General features: G+C 43.3%; 1 protein-coding gene across 2 annotated transcripts in view; it reads right to left on the bottom strand.

Moving 5' to 3' along the window:
- ME3 (malic enzyme 3) overlaps window positions 1–19,369 on the bottom strand; it is a 127,855-nt gene that overhangs the window by 43,702 nt on the left and 64,784 nt on the right. For both annotated transcript variants that reach the window (XM_075266215.1, XM_075266214.1), the window contains exons 6-7: window positions 10,191–10,352; window positions 8,416–8,519 (exon numbers count right to left, since the gene is read on the bottom strand). In XM_075266215.1, coding sequence (XP_075122316.1) covers window positions 8,416–8,519; window positions 10,191–10,352 — 266 coding nt within the window. The remainder of the gene's footprint in view (window positions 1–8,415; window positions 8,520–10,190; window positions 10,353–19,369) is intronic.

The following is a 19,369-nucleotide window of genomic DNA, read 5'->3' as shown; positions in this document are numbered from 1 at the left end:
GAAAAAATTCCAACTGCGCTGGAATCAGTGGATCAACATCTATGAAAGGACTGAGGTTGGTGGAAGTGGTGAAAGATCCTCCATAACTTTAGCTTTCAGAGTCCTGAATTAAGAGGCACCCTGTTTTAACTCAGAATTTCCGAATATTGTTTTGTAAATTGGTTTTGTTAACTGGACAACCTCTTTGTTGCCACTTTTATCTAGTAGGAATAGTAAAGTATATAAAAACTTTCACTATCATTAGGGCGGGCTGAAGCAAATATGTTCATATTGTTACTATACATCTTCCCAGTACTGCCGGAATGTACCAATGTGCTATGACATCATGACATATATCCCTCGGGAATAATCAGATATGGGATGGTCTTGTAAATCTCAGAGGTGCATGTATACACCTGCAAATAATATAGAGGCTGCAGATTATGATGTAGCACCGAGTTCTCCAGATACCATGTTTAGAAGATCAATGATGGCATACCTCCCAACCGTCCCGATTTCCGCGGGACAGTCACGATTTGGGTGACATGTCCCGCGGTCCCGGTTGGAGGGAGGTATGTCCCGATTTCAACTCTGAGTTGAACACATATGCGGCTGAAGCAAGGAGCTGACACAGGTCAGCTCCTCGCTTCGCCGCTGCCCGCCTCTCTCCCTGACACACGCGGCTGAGGCTGCTCGCGTGCTCGCTTCGCCGCTGCGTCTCTCTCTCGCTGACACATGCAGCTGAAGCGAGGAGCTGACCTGTGTCAGCTCCTCGCACCGCCGCTGCCGCCGGCTCCTGGCTTGTAGACGCAATGTACAAGCCAGGAGCCGGCAGCAGCGGTGAAGCGAGGAGCTGACACAGGTCAGCTCCTCGCTTCAGCTGCATGTGTCAGCGAGAGAGAGACGCAGCGGCGAAGCGTGTGTCAGGGAGAGAGGCGGGCAGCGCTCACTCTCATCATAGACTCCTATATGTCATATGTACTAGGAGAGGAGCAAATCCAGACTCTGCTAATGGGAATGTAAATGGTGACTTAATCATTCCTAGCTTACAAAAAAAAACAAAATTTACACATAGAAAAAATGGCTGAGGGGGACTCCTTTATTCATCTTATTAATAATACTATATACAGTATACTATAGAAGATAGCTACTATAATACTGCTCCTATGTACAAGAATATAACTACTATAATACTACCTCCTATGTACAAGAATATAACTACTATAATACTACTCCTATGTACAAGAATATAACTACTATAATACTACCTCCTATGTACAAGAATATAACTACTATAATACTGCTCCTATGTACAAGAATATAACTACTATAATACTACCTCCTATGTACAAGAATATAACTACTATAATACTGCCCCTATGTACAAGAATATAACTACTATAATACTGCTCCTATGTACAAGAATATAACTACTATAATACTACTCCTATGTACAAGAATATAACTACTATAATACTGCTCCTATGTACAAGAATATAAGTACTATAATACTACTCCTATGTACAAGAATATAACTACTATAATACTACCTCCTATGTACAAGAATATAACTACTATAATACTACTCCTATGTACAAGAATATAACTACTATAATACCACTCCTATGTACAAGAATATAACTACTATAATACTACTCCTATGTACAAGAATATAACTACTATAATACTACTCCTATGTACAAGAATATAACTACTATAATACTACTCCTATGTACAAGAATATAACTACTATAATACTACCTCCTATGTACAAGAATATAACTACTATAATACTACCTCCTATGTACAAGAATATAACTACTATAATACTGTCTCCATAGCGGGGTCTTCTATAAATGTGTCACTTACACTTTCTCTATCAGACTTTGTTCATACCATGAAGCTTTTCCCACAACTTGAAAGGTCATTTGATAATTACATTGACATTTTCTGGGCCATTAAAATCTATAGACTATAAAACTACAAAGGACGTGACCATTAAATAATATGCAAGCGGAGAATGACAAGAGTCTCGCTGTTATAAGGACAATGTCGTGTACAGTTATGTATTTATTTTATGGAGTTATTATTTGCATACTGTGATATTATTTACCACTATTATGTGAAGGATGTATGTTATTCAGACACTATGTCAGACTTACTGGGCTACATCCAGCACATTTTGTTTGTCTGCTGTCTCTATGGCGGCATTATGCTCTGTAGACTTTAAAAGTCATTGCCAAGATGTGAGCATTATATGGAATTAGTACTCAAGCACCATATGACGGTATTATTTAAGCAGTGTATCCGTGTACAGTATTATTATACTGCTGTGTACAAGTTTTATTTGGCAGGCACTGAATGACACTTTTATTTAAGTACTGTATGGCAGTATTATTTAGACTTTGAATGCATTCAGTTTCCAATGGGATGTTGTCACATTGTAAGGGTGCATTCAGACTACGTAACTCCGGGCGTGTATGAGAGCCGTACACGCCGGCATTACGGCAGACTGCCGAACACTTCCCATTCACTTCAATGGGAGCGCTCGTAAACGCCGCTGTTACGAGCGCTCCCATTGAAGTGAATGGGAAGTGTTCGGCAGTCTGCCGTAATGCCGGCGTGTACGGCTCTCATACACGCCCGGCGTTACGTAGTCTGAATGCACCCTAACAAGGTAAGATTCCTGATATACACTCAGTGAGTTCCTCTATTCTCAGGGGCGGATTTGTCATTGTGGGGCAGCAGGGGCGGTTTTAGACAAAATGGGGCCCTGGGCAAAATTAAAAGTGGGGCCCCACTTGTACATACCACATAGTCACATTCTGTTAATTCGATGTGCCGCAGGGCCTATCACTGGTACTTACAGGTGTGATCTTAGGGAGCCTTCACACGATGTTATGCTCCGCTCATTCGGAATGTAAAATTCGTTCAGAATGAGCGCGTAAAAGCACCTCCCATTGATTTGAATGGGTGCCGACATACGCGCGTATCACATTGAAAACAATAGGGAAAAAAGCCTGGTACTTTTCGGTTATCGGGCTTCACCGTGTCCTCCGGGCACTCCTAGACAGGAGTGGGGAGAGTAAAAATTTGTTACATACATCTTGGAATAATCCAATAGGTAGTGGCCAATTTACAAAAATAGAAACCATAACGCAATCCAAAACTATGGGGCCCACGAGATTTCCAGGGGCCTGAATGCATGGGTTTCATTATGGTCAAGTCTCCTTTGCTTATTTTTATGGTAACCATCTAGTTTATAGATAGAGAATGCCAATTAGCAAAGGTGTACGTTAGGAATGGCTGCTGATTGATCAGGATACTGGGAAAGCTGGGTGACAACACTTGGATCGCATTAAAGGGATCCTATCATTAAAAGTCATTTTTTTTACCCTAACACGTAGGAAAGCCTTAAGAAAGGCTATTCTTCTCCTACCTTTAGATGTCTTCTCTGCGCCGCTGATCGGTATATAATCCGGTTTTCAGTATGCAAATGAGTTCTCTTGCAGCACTGGGGGTGGGCCTCAGCACTCAAACAATACTGGAGGCGTCCCCAATGCTGCAAGAGAACTCTCCAGCGCCGCCTCCATCTTCTTCAGGAACGCCCTCTCCCTGTGTCTTCTTCCGCCGGTGGCTTCAAACTTCTAGGCCTCGGGCCTAGGGCAAAGCCGACTGCGCATGCCAGCTGGCCACAAGAAAATGGCCGCTTGCACAGTATTGTAAGCGGCCATTTTCTTGTGGCCAGCGGGCATGCACAGTCGGCTTTGCCCTATGCCTAGAAGTTTGAAGCCACCGCCAAAAGAAGACGCGTGAAGAGCCCATTCCTGAAGAAGATGGAGGCGGAGCTGGAGAGTTCTCTCACAGCATTGGGGACGCCCCCAGTGCTGTTTGAGTGCTAGTCCCACCCCCAGTGCTGCAAGAGAACGCATTTGCATACCGACAAAAACCGGATTATATACCGAACGGCGGCGCCCAGAAGACATCTAATGGTAGGAGACGAATAGCCTATTCCTACGTGTTTAAGGAAAGAAACAGAAATATCTAAAAATACGTCTGCAGAAAATCTGCTCTGAACGTTGGGAAAATTTCCACCCACATATTTCTATCTGTTAAAGAGCAATTCAATATTCTAAAGTAAAAATAAATAGAAAGTCAGAAAATCAAAAATTTTCCTGTGTAATAAAGTTACAGATCAGGCGGTTTTCTTGTAACAACATTACAGAATATGGATTATCCTGCAGAGAGGTCGGAGAGGGATGCCAATATTTTTGTTAACTTTACCGCTCTCCATGTGCGGCTGCTGGCACCGCGGCCCGGCCATGTGTCCGGCACAATGGATGGAAAGACATCAGTCAGCGCCGGCCCAATCCTCCAGCCAATAGGATGAGCCCCGGGCCAATAAATCATAAAAAGAAAAACAGCAAGTGTTTATCTCCGAGTCCTCGGGGGTTATAGAAGCTTACAGGCGGCCCCGCGGCCTGAGCGTTACCATCATGACTATGATGTATGAAAGCAATGCAAATCAATAAACAACAAAAAAATAATCATGTTATATCCACTTATAGTAATGAAACACAAATGCAACGAGCCACGAGGGGCCAGCAACGGCCATCCATCATCACCACATGCACAATCCATTAGACTGTAATGATACGGCAGAAAGTAACATCAGCACTAGCAGCAGTCACTGATCACAGCCAGGAGATACAGATTTATATACTTTTGGCTTTTTTTTTTAACCTCAGTTTCAGAATGTTTGTATTGCTAGAAGCTTTGTTATTGCACCGATACAATGAGTTTATTATCTTATCAAGCGGATCAAAAGGAGATCAAAAGGGAGCGCAGCTCTGGATTAACTCAGGATCAGTACAGGATAAGTAATGTAATGTATGTACACAGTGACTGTACCAGCAGAATAGTGAGCGCAGCTCTGGAGTATAATACAAGAGAAGTAATGTAATGTATGTACACAGTGACTGTACCAGCAGAATAGTGAGCGCAGCTCTGGGGTATAATACAGGATAAGTAATGTATGTACACAGTGACTGTACCAGCAGAATAGTGAGCGCAGCTCTGGGGTATAATACAGGATAAGTAATGTATGTACACTGACCGTACCAGCAGAATAGTGAGCGCAGCTCTGGAGTATAATACAGGATAAGTAATGTAATGTATGTACACAGTGACTGTACCAAGAGAATAGTGAGCGCAGCTCTGGAGTATAATACAGGATAAGTAATGTAATGTATGTACACAGTGACTGTACCAGCAGAATAGTGAGCGCAGCTCTGGAGTATAATACAGGATAAGTAATGTAATGTATGTACACAGTCACTGTACCAGCAGAATAGTGAGCGCAGCTCTGGAGTATAATACAGGATAAGTAATGTAATGTATGTACACAGTGACTGTACCAAGAGAATAGTGAGTGCAGCTCTGGAGTATAATACAGGATAAGTAATGTAATGTATGTACACAGTGACTGTACCAAGAGAATAGTGAGTGCAGCTCTGGAGTATAATACAGGATAAGTAATGTAATGTATGTACACAGTCACTGTACCAGCAGAATAGTGAGCGCAGCTCTGGAGTATAATACAGGATAAGTAATGTAATGTATGTACACAGTGACTGCACCAAGAGAATAGTGAGTGCAGCTCTGGAGTATAATACTTTTTTATGGATTCCATGTAAATGTACCCTGTAAATTTGTATTTATACCTATTTCAGTACATTTTCAGTCCATGGCCCTCATAGCCACTATAGAATACAGATGTAACATTACAATACTTAACATTCAAGGCTCATATTAAAAACATAGATGGTTGTCAAGTACCATAAAAAAAAGTTTAAGGGTTAACATGGCAACACGACGGCTTAGCTACAGCTTGAATCAACCTCCATGGACATATACTATATAAGCTGGATGTTATATACTGCCCCGCTGACGATACTTGGGCTCATGGTACAGACGGGCAGGGAAATTCCTTGGCCAGGGAAATGTGGGAGATAACAGATGGACGTTGAAGTCTCTGGAGCGTCTGTCAGCGCTTACATTGTGGTGACGCAGCAGATCTCCGTACGGCGCCTCACATGTTTTCTATTCAGGTCTCGTAATTGGAAACAGGAAAAATAACATGTAAGATGTGGGAAATCCCAAGCTGCAAAAAGAGAGATTCTCCCTAATGATTCTCCGCTCGGTATTAGGTTCCTGTTCACGCTCATTACCTTTATATAAACCAGCGCCCACACAGGAAAACACAGCAGAATTTAGTGTAACAGACGTCCGTGTGAAGGTCACGCTGAAATCCAGATCCGCCATGAAAATGCGGATTAAGAAACACGAGGGTTGCCAAACTACTGAAGACAATGAAGACGTTCAACCATCTGGGTCGGCGTTTTCGTCTTCTCGGTTTTCGTCCAGGCCTCACCAGCTGTCAACGTCCATGCCAACAACAGCAAACACCCCATGTCCCAAAGTTCCCCCAATAGTCTGCACACCTCTATGGCCACTTATTTTCCCATAATGCAGCAGGACTGTGTTCTTGGATATGGGAGGCATCTCCTCAAGAAGTACGAAGAACCCCCTCAGTAGGGGAATTACTATAGAGGTAGAAATTGTTACCAGGGGATCGTTTCAGAGTGGGGGTCACATATTTCCGAAACATATAAGGACCTCATTATTATGAACTAGCTATAACCCACGACTTCGGCGGAGGCCCCTTGATGCCTGCGCAAACCACCTGCAGCGCGGCCCGTGGGCCCCAATGCCCCTCTACTTGTGGCCAGAGTGGGCCTGCCCCCAGTATCTTGTCCCCCCAGATCTCTGCCCACTGTATTTTGTCCCCCCCCATCTCGGCCCCCAGTATGTTGTCCCCCCCATCTCTGCCCCCAGTATCTCCCCTCCATCTCTGCCCCCAGTATCTTGTCCCCCCATCTCTGCCCCAGTATCTTGTCCCCCATCTCTGCCCCCAGTATCTTTTCCCCCCATCTCTGCCCCAGTATCTTGTCCCCCATCTCTGCCCCCAGTATCTTGTCCCCCATCTCTGCCCCCAGTATCTTGTCCCCCATCTCTGCCCCCAGTATCTTTTCCCCCCATCTCTGCCCCCAGTATCTTGTCCCCCCCATCTCTGCCCCAGTATCTTTTTCCCCCATCTCTGCCCCCAGTATCTTGTCCTCCATCTCTGCCCCCAGTATCTTGTCCCCCCCATCTCTGCCCCAGTATCTTTTCCCCCCATCTCTGCCCCCAGTATCTTGTCCTCCATCTCTGCCCCCAGTATCTTTTCCCCCATCTCTGCCCCCAGTATCTTGTCCCCCCCATCTCTGGCCCCAGTACCTTGTCCCTCCCCACCTCTGCCCCCAGTATCTTGTCCCCCACATCTCTGCCCCCAGGGTCTTGTCCCCCCCATCTTTGCCCCCAGTATCTTGTCCCCCCATCTCTACCCCCAGCTTCATGTCCCCCTTCTCTGCCCCCAGTTCACTTCATGTGCCCCCAGTGTCTTGACCCCCCCAGTCTCATGTTCCCCCATCCCCGCCCCCACCCCCTACATCATCCCCCGTGTAGTATCTCTCACCTTTGTCTCTCTCCTCTGCTCCTATTGAACTTTCGTGGGAAATATGTGTGTGTGTGTGTGAAATTTCACCCAAATCCATTCAGCCATTTGGCTGTGATTGAGGAACAAACATCTGAACATCCAAACATCCAAACCCACAAACTCACAAACATTCACCTTTATAATATTAATAGGATGGCAGATGGTAGGCCGGAACCTGTTACAGATTTTACTTTGATACCCGGAAGCTTTAAAGTTAACCCTTGTCCCCATAGTTTGATCACTAATGCCCTAAATCGTTGGACAACGGACAGATAGTAGCTGGATCCAGGCCCTTCAAGTCTTGGGTGGTCCGTAGACCCCCACCACACAAGAGCAACAGAACTAGAAGGTCTTCTGCACAAGGGCAAATACGGTCCAAAAAAATCAGGACTGTGTATTGCCTGTGTTTCTTGGACTGAATCTGGTCTGAAGAATAGGACTCCTTGTATTACAGTGATCTAGAATGCAAGGAGTCCCAATCTTTCGACCCAAAATTCGAGCAATCTATTGTATAGACGGTTGCTGCGCTGCACCTATTATTTGTATGGGATTGGTGTTGTGCATGCGGCTTGTCCTGGGAGCTGCTAGAACAGATTTGTGCAGGGTGTCGGACCCAGACAGATCACATACTATCTTGAGGACAAGTAATGAGTATAAAACTTCTATTTAGATCCAGAAATCCTATTAAATTCCTTTATCTCGACATCACTGGGAATAAGTTATGGACCATTCTGGATTACACGGTTTGGGGTAGAGAACATTTAGCATGGAAACCCAAAGCACCCACTGAATATATACTGTTATATGCAGATCGTAGTTACTGCGGACTCTCCACTTACTTGTTGGTCACGGCCTTCATGAACTCATCGATCAGCTCATCGTATTGTTTCCCACGGACCCGTTTATGTTTCAGTCCAATGTATAAGGGGTCATTCAGGAGGGTCTGGAAAGAAATCATAAGTCACTCAAAATTCTCCTTGTCAGCACGCATGAAAGAAAGTATACTCCTACACGGTCATATCCGGAGCGCGACCGAGGCAAAGACTGTCAACTGGACAAAAGGTACTTGAGTTTGTTATAGAGGCATTGCTATCAGGCAACGATCTCTGTCCGAGAGGTGCACTACCCAAAAGTAGTCTCTAAGCCTTTTTATAGGGCAGCACTTTTATGCCCTCTTGTGGCAAGACCCAGTATCTAATCAGACGACATCTATAATCATTTACTTATCTGCCTGAAACATGACTGCATGCCCAGTTTTGCAGCAATCCAACATTTGCTGCTCATTTTTGGTCAGTGAGCATGCAATGATCCCCCAGAGGTTTAGAGGAAATGATTATCGTACTCTGTAGATTGGTGGTCTCCAATTGGTAGCTCATCAGCTGGTAGGAAACTACAAATCCCAGCATTCGTGGACAGCACACTGGGAGTTGTAGAGTTGCAATAGCCAAAGAGCCACAGATAGGAGACCACTGGTGTAGAGATCCCGGGTTCCCCATCTGATTTTGTCAGGTCGATTAGACATAAAGTAAAGCAGATCCAGGTCTCTGATCACTATCAGCACCGGAGCAGATGGAGTCATCCATCACATTAATGGCTGATGTAGTGCAGGATAGACAGACTGCTCGCCCTATAAAATAAGCATGCAAAAAACTAATCCGTTGTGTTCAAAGAGAAAAGTCATCTCAACCTTCGGGTTAGTGTGTCCATTCTAGGAAAGCTGGGTGACAACAATAAACTCTTCGTTACAGCTCTCAACTTTTCCAAGACCCTGAATGAGAAGCCTGCCTAGTTATGTCATGAAGCCAGTCGCACAACGATCACAGTCGCAGGGGGTGCAACTGCAACTGGGCCCAGAGGGGTAGGGGAGCCGCAACCAGCATGATAGGGGAAAGACTGACTCCCCGACCGCTATTGTCCATTAGCAGTGACTTCCACAGGCAGCAGAGATCAGTGCAGATTTAGTGGAAAAGGGCTCGGGTCATGTGATGTATGTCCATGCCGCCGGGCCCCATTCTTATAGAAGCCTGCCCAGGGGAGGAAAGTAAAAATAACACTTATACCAATGGTTCCCAGAATACTCTCGAAGCCTCTTCCGGCCTTTGGCAGATGTCACAGACCAGAGACTTCGAGAGGAGGAATAAGGCCACATGCACATGAATGTGTCCATGAGAAAATGGCACAGGCGACACATAGATGGTATTCGTGCCCTCCCGTGACCATTACATTGCGATGAAGGACAGGAATAGGATGGACCTATACAGAAGAATCTGCCTCTAGTGATCAAAAATGAAAAAAAAAAATTTGCATGGCAAGGCCAACTGCAAAATTGCCTCTGTGAACCTACCCTAAAAGTCACCAAAGTTCTAAAAGGCATACCCATGTATTCATGTCTATATATTCTAGCCAAAAATAATATGAAAAAACCATAAACATAATAGATAGATAGATAGATAGATAGATAGATAGATGATAGATAGGAGATAGATAGATAGATAGATAGATAGATAGATAGATAGATAGATAGATAGGAGATAGATAGATAGATTATGTGCGAAAAATCCTGTAAAATATGATAACACACCATGTACGAATATGGCGCCACGTGGGGTCTTACCTCATTGTCAGTGCCGACGTCCAGCAGCACAGGCAGACACTGCTGGGGATGTACACCTCCGCAGGCGGTATACAGGGCTAGCTTCCCCACAGGAATCCCCATCCCATAACTGCCCAGGTCACCAAGTCCTAGAATGCGCTCACCATCTGTCACCACAATGGCCTGCAGAAGACATGCAACATTCTCCAATAAGTTCATGTAACATCATATAATATACAATGATAATATATATATATATACTAGCAGGAGGACCCAGCTTCGCACGGGTATATTTAATTTTTCGTTTGTGTAATGGCCCCATAAGAATTGGCACTGGTCTATTTTGTATGACGTTTCAATTTCTAAGAATGCTGACATCCAGTATGGCGGTCCAGTATAAGTATAGTCTATTTATGGCAGTGTTGTTCTGGAAACCTGGTAAATTAAATGTGAAGTCATATTGGCTGATACACATCATACGACTGAATATTTAAGGGCCTGTGAACGGCTATTGACTAATACAGGTCATAAATAGTTTGGTTGCTATGGAAATCTGGTGTAAAGCTGTGTGTATGTCAAGACTGAAGAACCGGCGAGTTTCCATTGGTCCATAAGCGTCAGGTGAGCGTGTGTCTCAGTTTGAATATCAGTGAAAAACCTGTGATTGGTTGTTATGGAGACCTGAAGAAAAAGCTGTGTGTATGTGACCTTGAGTAACAGTGTCATCCACAGCACCCTGCTCCTTTAAAACTGACCTACAGCAGTGAAGACAAATAGCTGGGTTGTTATGGAAACCTGGAGTAAAGCTGTGTGCATGTAGAGACCAAGTGCCTGCGAGCTTCTAGTGGCTCATAAGGGACGTGACCGTGTGTGTGGCAGTTGGAATATGAGTCAAAGACTTGCAGGCTTCTATTGGCTAATGCAGGTCATTTTGGGGGAATACTGTATGCCAGGAACGGTACATCCTAGAGAGCTGAGACCTGGTCTAAAACCTTCCCAGACACCTGATGTACCAGTTTGCAAAATTTGGTGAAGATTGGTCCAGTCGTTTGGTCGCGTATAAAGAACAGACAGACAGAAACTCATTTTTATATATGCAAGAGATTAAAGGGGTTGTCCAGTCTCAGACCAATAGTATAGTTTGCATAATAAAAAGTTCTATAATATTCCAATATACTTTCTGTATCAATTCCTCATGGTTTTCTAGATGCTATCTCACATTTTCAGTTTCTCCGACTGGTTATATAACACCATCTTGTAGAACAAGGAGTACAAGCTCGATAAAGAGACACTTTAGTGAAACACCTTAACCTCGCTATTAGATTGCTCCATATTCAATAAATACATCACAAAATCGCCCGGGGCGATGACAGTATTAAGGTAATTTTCCATGAATGGAAAACAGGAGCTCCTGCCACCCTGGCAAGTACGAGTCAATGATCCGCACAAATACAGATGGATTCCATTACAAGAGTTCTTCATGTGGATTATACATGAGCTGCTAATAACACAATGTGATGTGCAGAGTATTTCTGCCTCGTGCCTGGTACCGCACTGTCAGACTAAGCCAATTTACATTTAAAAAAGAATGTTATTTCTTTGTTTAATTTTTTTTAAAATTGTGAAAAGTTTATTCAGAGGGTCATTTATTATTCAACCCCTCAAACCACCAGAATTCTGTTTGGTTCTCCTAAAGTATTAAGAAGTAGTTCAGGCACAAAGAGCAATGAGCTTCACATGTTAGGATTAATTATCTCTTTTTCCAGCCTTTTCTGACTATTTAAGACCCTCCCCAAACTTGTGAACAGCACTCATACATGGTCAACATGGGAAAGATAAAGGAGCATTCCAAGGTCATCAGAGACAAGATCGTGGAGGGTCACAAGGCTGGCAAGGGGTACAAAACCCGTTCCAAGGAGTTGGGCCTACCTGTCTCCACTGTTGGGAGCATCATCCGGAAGTGGAAGGCTTATGGAACTACTGTTAGCCTTCCACGGCCTGGACAGCCTTTGAAAGTTTCCTCCCGTGCCGAGGCCAGGCTTGTCCGAAGAGTCAAGGCTAACCCAAGGACAACAAGGAAGGAGCTCTGGGAAGATCTTAAGGCAGTGGGGACATTGGTTTCAATCAATATCATAAGTAACGTACTCCACCGCAATGGTCTCCGTTCCAGACGAGCCTGTAAGGTACCTTTACTTTCAAAGCGTCATGTCAAGGCTCGTCTACAGTTTGCTCATGATCACTTGGAGGACTCTGAGACAGACTGGTTCAAGATTCTCCGGTCTGATGAGACCAAGATCGAGATCTTTGGTGCCAACCACACACGTGACGTTTGGAGACTGGATGGCACTGCATACGACCCCAAGAATACCATCCCTACAGTCAAGCATGGTGGTGGCAGCATCATGCTGTGGGGCTGCTTCTCAGCCAAGGGGCCTGGCCATCTGGTCCGCATCCATGGGAAGATGGATAGCACGGCCTACCTGCAGATTTTGGCCAAGAACCTCCGCTCCTCCATCAAGGATCTTAAGATGGGTCGTCATTTCATCTTCCAACAAGACAACGACCCAAAGCACACAGCCAAGAAAACCAAGGCCTGGTTCAAGAGGGAAAAAATCAAGGTGTTGCAGTGGCCTAGTCAGTCTCCTGACCTTAACCCAATTGAAAACTTGTGGAAGGAGCTCAAGATTAAAGTCTACATGAGACACCCAAAGAACCTAGATAACTTGGAGAAGATCTGCATGGAGGAGTGGGCCAAGATAACTCCAGAGACCTGTGCCGGCCTGATCAGGTCTTATAAAAGACGATTATTAGCTGTAATTGCAAACAAGGGTTATTCCACAAAATATTAAACTTAGGGGTTGAATAATAATTGACCCACACTTTTATGTTTAACATTTATTAAAATTTAACTGAGCAACATAACTTTTTGGTTTGTAAGATTTATGCATCTGTTAATAAATCCTGCTCTTGTTTGAAGTTTGAAGGCTCTAACTTATTTGCATCTTATCAAACCTGCTAAATCGGCAGGGGGTTGAATACTACTTGTAGGCACTGTACATGATAGATTACACATGGTGTCATTATGACAACGTACATGGTACACTATGTATAGTATCGTAATAAGAGAGCACATGGTAGACTATGCATGGTGCTATTATGAGTGTTTACATGATATAGACTATACATGGAGCCATTGTGGGAGTATACATGGTAGACTATACATGGTATTGTAATGACCATGTACATGGTAGACTATACAAGGTGTCATTATGAGAGTGTACATTGTAGACTATGCATGGTGCCATTATGAGTGTTTAGATGATATAGACTATACATGGTACCATTGTAGGAGTGTACATAGTGGACTATGCATGATGTATTTAGTAAAATATACATGGTGGACTATACATCGTGCCATTATGAGCATGCACATGGTAGACTATACACGGTGCCATTATGAGTGTTTAGATGATATAGACTATACATGGAGCCATAGCAGGAGTGCACATGGTAGATTATACATGGAGCCATAGCAGGAGTGCACATGGTAGATTATACATGGAGCCATAGTAGGAGTGTACATGGTAGACTATACATGGTACCATTGTAGGAGTGCACATGGTAGACTATACATGGAACCATAGTGGGAGTGTACATGGTAGACTATACATGGAGCCATAGTAGGAGTGCACATGGTAGACTATACATGGAGCCATAGTAGGAGTGTACATGGTAGATTATACATGGAGCCATAGTAGGAGTGTACATGGTAGACTATACATGGTACCATTGTAGGAGTGCACATGGTAGACTGTGCATGGAGCCATAGTAGGAGTGTACATGGTAGACTATACATGGAGCCATAGTAGGAGTGTACATGGTAGACTATACATGGAGCCATAGTGGGAGTGTACATGGTAGACTATACATGGTACCATTGTAGGAGTGCACATGGTAGACTGTGCATGGAGCCATAGCAGGAGTGTACATGGTAGATTATACATGGAGCCATAGTGGGAGTGTACATGGTAGACTATACATTGAGCCATAGCAGGAGTGTATATGGTAGACTATACATGGATCCATAGTAGGAGTGGACATGGTAGATTATACATGGAGCCATAGTAGGAGTGTACATGGTAGACTATACATGGAGCCATAGTAGGAGTGCACATGGTAGACTATACATGGAGCCATAGTAGGAGTGGACATGGTAGATTATACATGGAGCCATAGTAGGAGTGCACATGGTAGATTATACATTGAGCCATTGTAGGAGTGCACATGGTAGATTATACATGGTGCCATTGTAGGAGTGTACATGGTAGATTATACATGGAGCCATAGTAGGAGTGTACATGGTAGATTATACATTGAGCCATTGTAGGAGTGTACATGGTAGATTATACATGGAGCCATAGTAGGAGTGGACATGGTAGATTATACATGGTACCATTGTAGGAGTGCACATGGTAGACTATACATGGAGCCATAGTAGGAGTGGACATGGTAGATTATACATGGAGCCATAGTAGGAGTGGACATGGTAGATTATACATGGAGCCATAGTAGGAGTGCACATGGTAGATTATACATTGAGCCATTGTAGGAGTGCACATGGTAGATTATACATGGTGCCATTGTAGGAGTGTACATGGTAGATTATACATGGAGCCATAGTAGGAGTGTACATGGTAGATTATACATTGAGCCATTGTAGGAGTGCACATGGTAGATTATACATGGAGCCATAGTAGGAGTGTACATGGTAGATTATACATGGAGCCATAGTAGGAGTGTACATGGTAGACTATACATGGTACCATTGTAGGAGTGCACATGGTAGACTGTGCATGGAGCCATAGTAGGAGTGTACATGGTAGACTATACATGGAGCCATAGTAGGAGTGTACATGGTAGACTATACATGGAGCCATAGTGGGAGTGTACATGGTAGATTATACATGGAGCCATAGTAGGAGTGCACATGGCAGACTATACATGGAGCCATAGTGGGAGTGTACATGGTAGACTATACATGGTACCATTGTAGGAGTGCACATGGTAGACTGTGCATGGAGCCATAGCAGGAGTGTACATGGTAGATTATACATGGAGCCATAGTGGGAGTGTACATGGTAGACTATACATTGAGCCATAGCAGGAGTGTATATGGTAGACTATACATGGATCCATAGTAGGAGTGGACATGGTAGATTATACATGGAGCCATAGTAGGAGTGTACATGGTAGACTATACATTGAGCCATAGCAGGAGTGTACATGGTAGACTATACATGGAGCCATAGTAGGAGTGCACATGGTAGACTATACATGGAGCCATAGTAGGAGTGGACATGGTAGACTATACATGGAGCCATAGTAGGAGTGTACATGGTAGATTATACATGGAGCCATAGTAGGAGTGTACATGGTAGATTATACATTGAGCCATTGTAGGAGTGCACATGGTAGATTATACATGGAGCCATAGTAGGAGTGTACATGGTAGATTATACATTGAGCCATTGTAGGAGTGCACATGGTAGATTATACATGGTACCATTGTAGGAGTGCACATGGTAGACTATACATGGAGCCATAGTAGGAGTGTACATGGTAGATTATACATGGAGCCATAGTAGGAGTGTACATGGTAGATTATACATTGAGCCATTGTAGGAGTGCACATGGCAGACTATACATGGAGCCATACTGGGAGTGTACATGGTAGACTATACATGGAGCCATAGTGGGAGTGTACATGGTAGACTATACATGGAGCCATAGTAGGAGTGCACATGGTAGACTATACATGGAGCCATAGTAGGAGTGTACATGGTAGATTATACATGGAGCCATAGTAGGAGTGTACATGGTAGACTATACATGGTACCATTGTAGGAGTGCACATGGTAGACTGTGCATGGAGCCATAGTAGGAGTGTACATGGTAGACTATACATGGAGCCATAGTGGGAGTGTACATGGTAGACTATACATGGAGCCATAGTGGGAGTGTACATGGTAGACTATACATGGTACCATTGTAGGAGTGCACATGGTAGACTGTGCATGGAGCCATAGCAGGAGTGTACATGGTAGATTATACATGGAGCCATAGTGGGAGTGTACATGGTAGACTATACATTGAGCCATAGCAGGAGTGTATATGGTAGACTATACATGGAGCCATAGTAGGAGTGGACATGGTAGATTATACATGGAGCCATAGTAGGAGTGTACATGGTAGATTATACATTGAGCCATTGTAGGAGTGCACATGGTAGATTATACATGGAGCCATAGTAGGAGTGTACATGGTAGATTATACATTGAGCCATTGTAGGAGTGCACATGGTAGATTATACATGGTACCATTGTAGGAGTGCACATGGTAGACTATACATGGAGCCATAGTAGGAGTGGACATGGTAGATTATACATGGTGCCATTGTAGGAGTGTACATGGTAGATTATACATGGAGCCATAGTAGGAGTGTACATGGTAGATTATACATTGAGCCATTGTAGGAGTGTACATGGTAGATTATACATGGAGCCATAGTAGGAGTGGACATGGTAGATTATACATGGTACCATTGTAGGAGTGCACATGGTAGACTATACATGGAGCCATAGTAGGAGTGGACATGGTAGATTATACATGGAGCCATAGTAGGAGTGGACATGGTAGATTATACATGGAGCCATAGTAGGAGTGCACATGGTAGATTATACATTGAGCCATTGTAGGAGTGCACATGGTAGATTATACATGGTGCCATTGTAGGAGTGTACATGGTAGATTATACATGGAGCCATAGTAGGAGTGTACATGGTAGACTATACATGGATCCATAGTAGGAGTGTACATGGTAGATTATACATTGAGCCATTGTAGGAGTGCACATGGTAGATTATACATGGTGCCATTGTAGGAGTGTACATGGTAGATTATACATGGAGCCATAGTAGGAGTGTACATGGTAGATTATACATTGAGCCATTGTAGGAGTGCACATGGTAGATTATACATGGAGCCATAGTAGGAGTGGACATGGTAGATTATACATGGAGCCATAGTAGGAGTGTACATGGTAGATTATACATTGAGCCATTGTAGGAGTGGACATGGTAGATTATACATGGAGCCATAGTAGGAGTGGACATGGTAGATTATACATGGAGCCATAGTAGGAGTGTACATGGTAGATTATACATTGAGCCATAGTAGGAGTGTACATGGTAGATTATACATGGAGCCATAGTAGGAGTGCACATGGTAGATTATACATTGAGCCATTGTAGGAGTGCACATGGTAGATTATACATGGTGCCATTGTAGGAGTGTACATGGTAGACTATACATGGTGCCATTGTAGGAGTGTACATGGTAGATTATACATTGAGCCATTGTAGGAGTGCACATGGTAGATTATACATGGAGCCATAGTAGGAGTGTACATGGTAGATTATACATTGAGCCATTGTAGGAGTGCACATGGTAGATTATACATGGAGCCATAGTAGGAGTGTATATGGTAGACTATACATGGATCCATAGTAGGAGTGTACATGGTAGACTATACATGGAGCCATAGTAGGAGTGTACATGGTAGATTATACATGGAGCCATAGTAGGAGTGTACATGGTAGACTACCCTGTTTCCCCGAAAATAAGACATGTTCTTATAATTAATTAGCTAACGAAATATATGACCTTTCTTATTTTCGGGGGATGTTTTATGCAGCGGCTGGAGCGGGGAACAATCGGCAAACAAAGCGGGGAACAATTAGCGGAGTGCCGGCATGACTGCCGGTTGTATGTGATCCGGAAGGTGAAGGGGGGGGGGTGTCTTATTTTCGGGGAAACAGGGTATACATGGTACCATTGTAGGAGTGCACATGGTAGATTATACACGGTGCCATTATGAGTGTTTAGATGATATAGACTATACATGGTGCCATTATAGGAGGGCACATGGTAGATTATACATGGAGCCATAGTAGGAGTGTACATGGTAGATTATACATGGTGCCATTGTAGGACTGCACATGGTAGACTATACATGGTGCCATTATAGGAGGGCACATGGTAGATTATACATGGAGCCATAGTAGGAGGGCACATGGTAGACTATACATGGTGCCATTATAGGAGGGCACATGGTAGATTATACATGGAGCCATAGTAGGAGGGCACATGGTAGACTATACATGGTGCCATTATAGGAGTGTACATGGTAGACTATACATGCTGTATTAAGAATAATGTACATGGTAGGCTATAACAACACATTATACATGGTTATGTTAAGAGTCTTTGTGATGTTATAATGCTGAGTGTTTACATGGTTTTCAGGGACACTCTGTATGTGGCGGTACATCCGCTTCCTCAGCCATGGCCACTCACATCTATTTTCCCTGGCTGGTTGAAGTGAACGTTCTCGATAATCATAATAATGTAAAAAGTTTCCTCCATCAGAAAGTTATAAAAGCCAGAAATAACGCAGAGTCTGTGATTATAGGGGCTTTCATGCCTGACAAGTTGTACTTACCTGGCTCATTCTGATCACGCCTTGTAATACTCAGTATAATAGTGCAGTGTGTGGATTACAAGATTTATTAAAAGAAAACTTTCTAAATGCCACAATCCTTATTAATCCGCCATTACAGAAGATTTGCCTTTGAGGGTGACATTTATATTTTTCTCAATCATTTTTCAAAGCGGTTTGATTGAAATATTGAGAAAAGTGAGAAATTGTATATGTGTCCTAGTTGGCCTTTTATGTCCCCACATCCATCCTACTACAAAATACACAAATCCTGGGGCATGATGGGAGTGACATTCAGAGATGTCAATCCAGGGAGAGAAATGCACTTTGTATGAGAGGCGTGGGGGAAGGGATGTAAAATTATATTCTAGCACATTTAAACCCAAATATATTCTTACAAACTAAGTAGAATAACTAGTGTATTGTATTTATAGTAAAGCTACTATAATACTGCCTAGCGTATAACTAGTATAATGCTACTCCAATGTACAAGAATATAACTACTATAATACTACTCCTATGTACAAGAATATAACTACTATAATACTGCTCCCTATGTACAAGAATATAACTACTATAATACTGTTTCTATGTACAAGAATATAACTACTATAATACTGCTCCTATGTACAAGAATATAACT

The sequence above is a fragment of the Leptodactylus fuscus genome, chromosome 2 (assembly GCF_031893055.1).
Source record: "Leptodactylus fuscus isolate aLepFus1 chromosome 2, aLepFus1.hap2, whole genome shotgun sequence".
NCBI classification, from domain to species: Eukaryota; Metazoa; Chordata; class Amphibia; order Anura; family Leptodactylidae; genus Leptodactylus; species Leptodactylus fuscus.
This window is presented reverse-complemented; position numbering and strand designations above follow the sequence as displayed.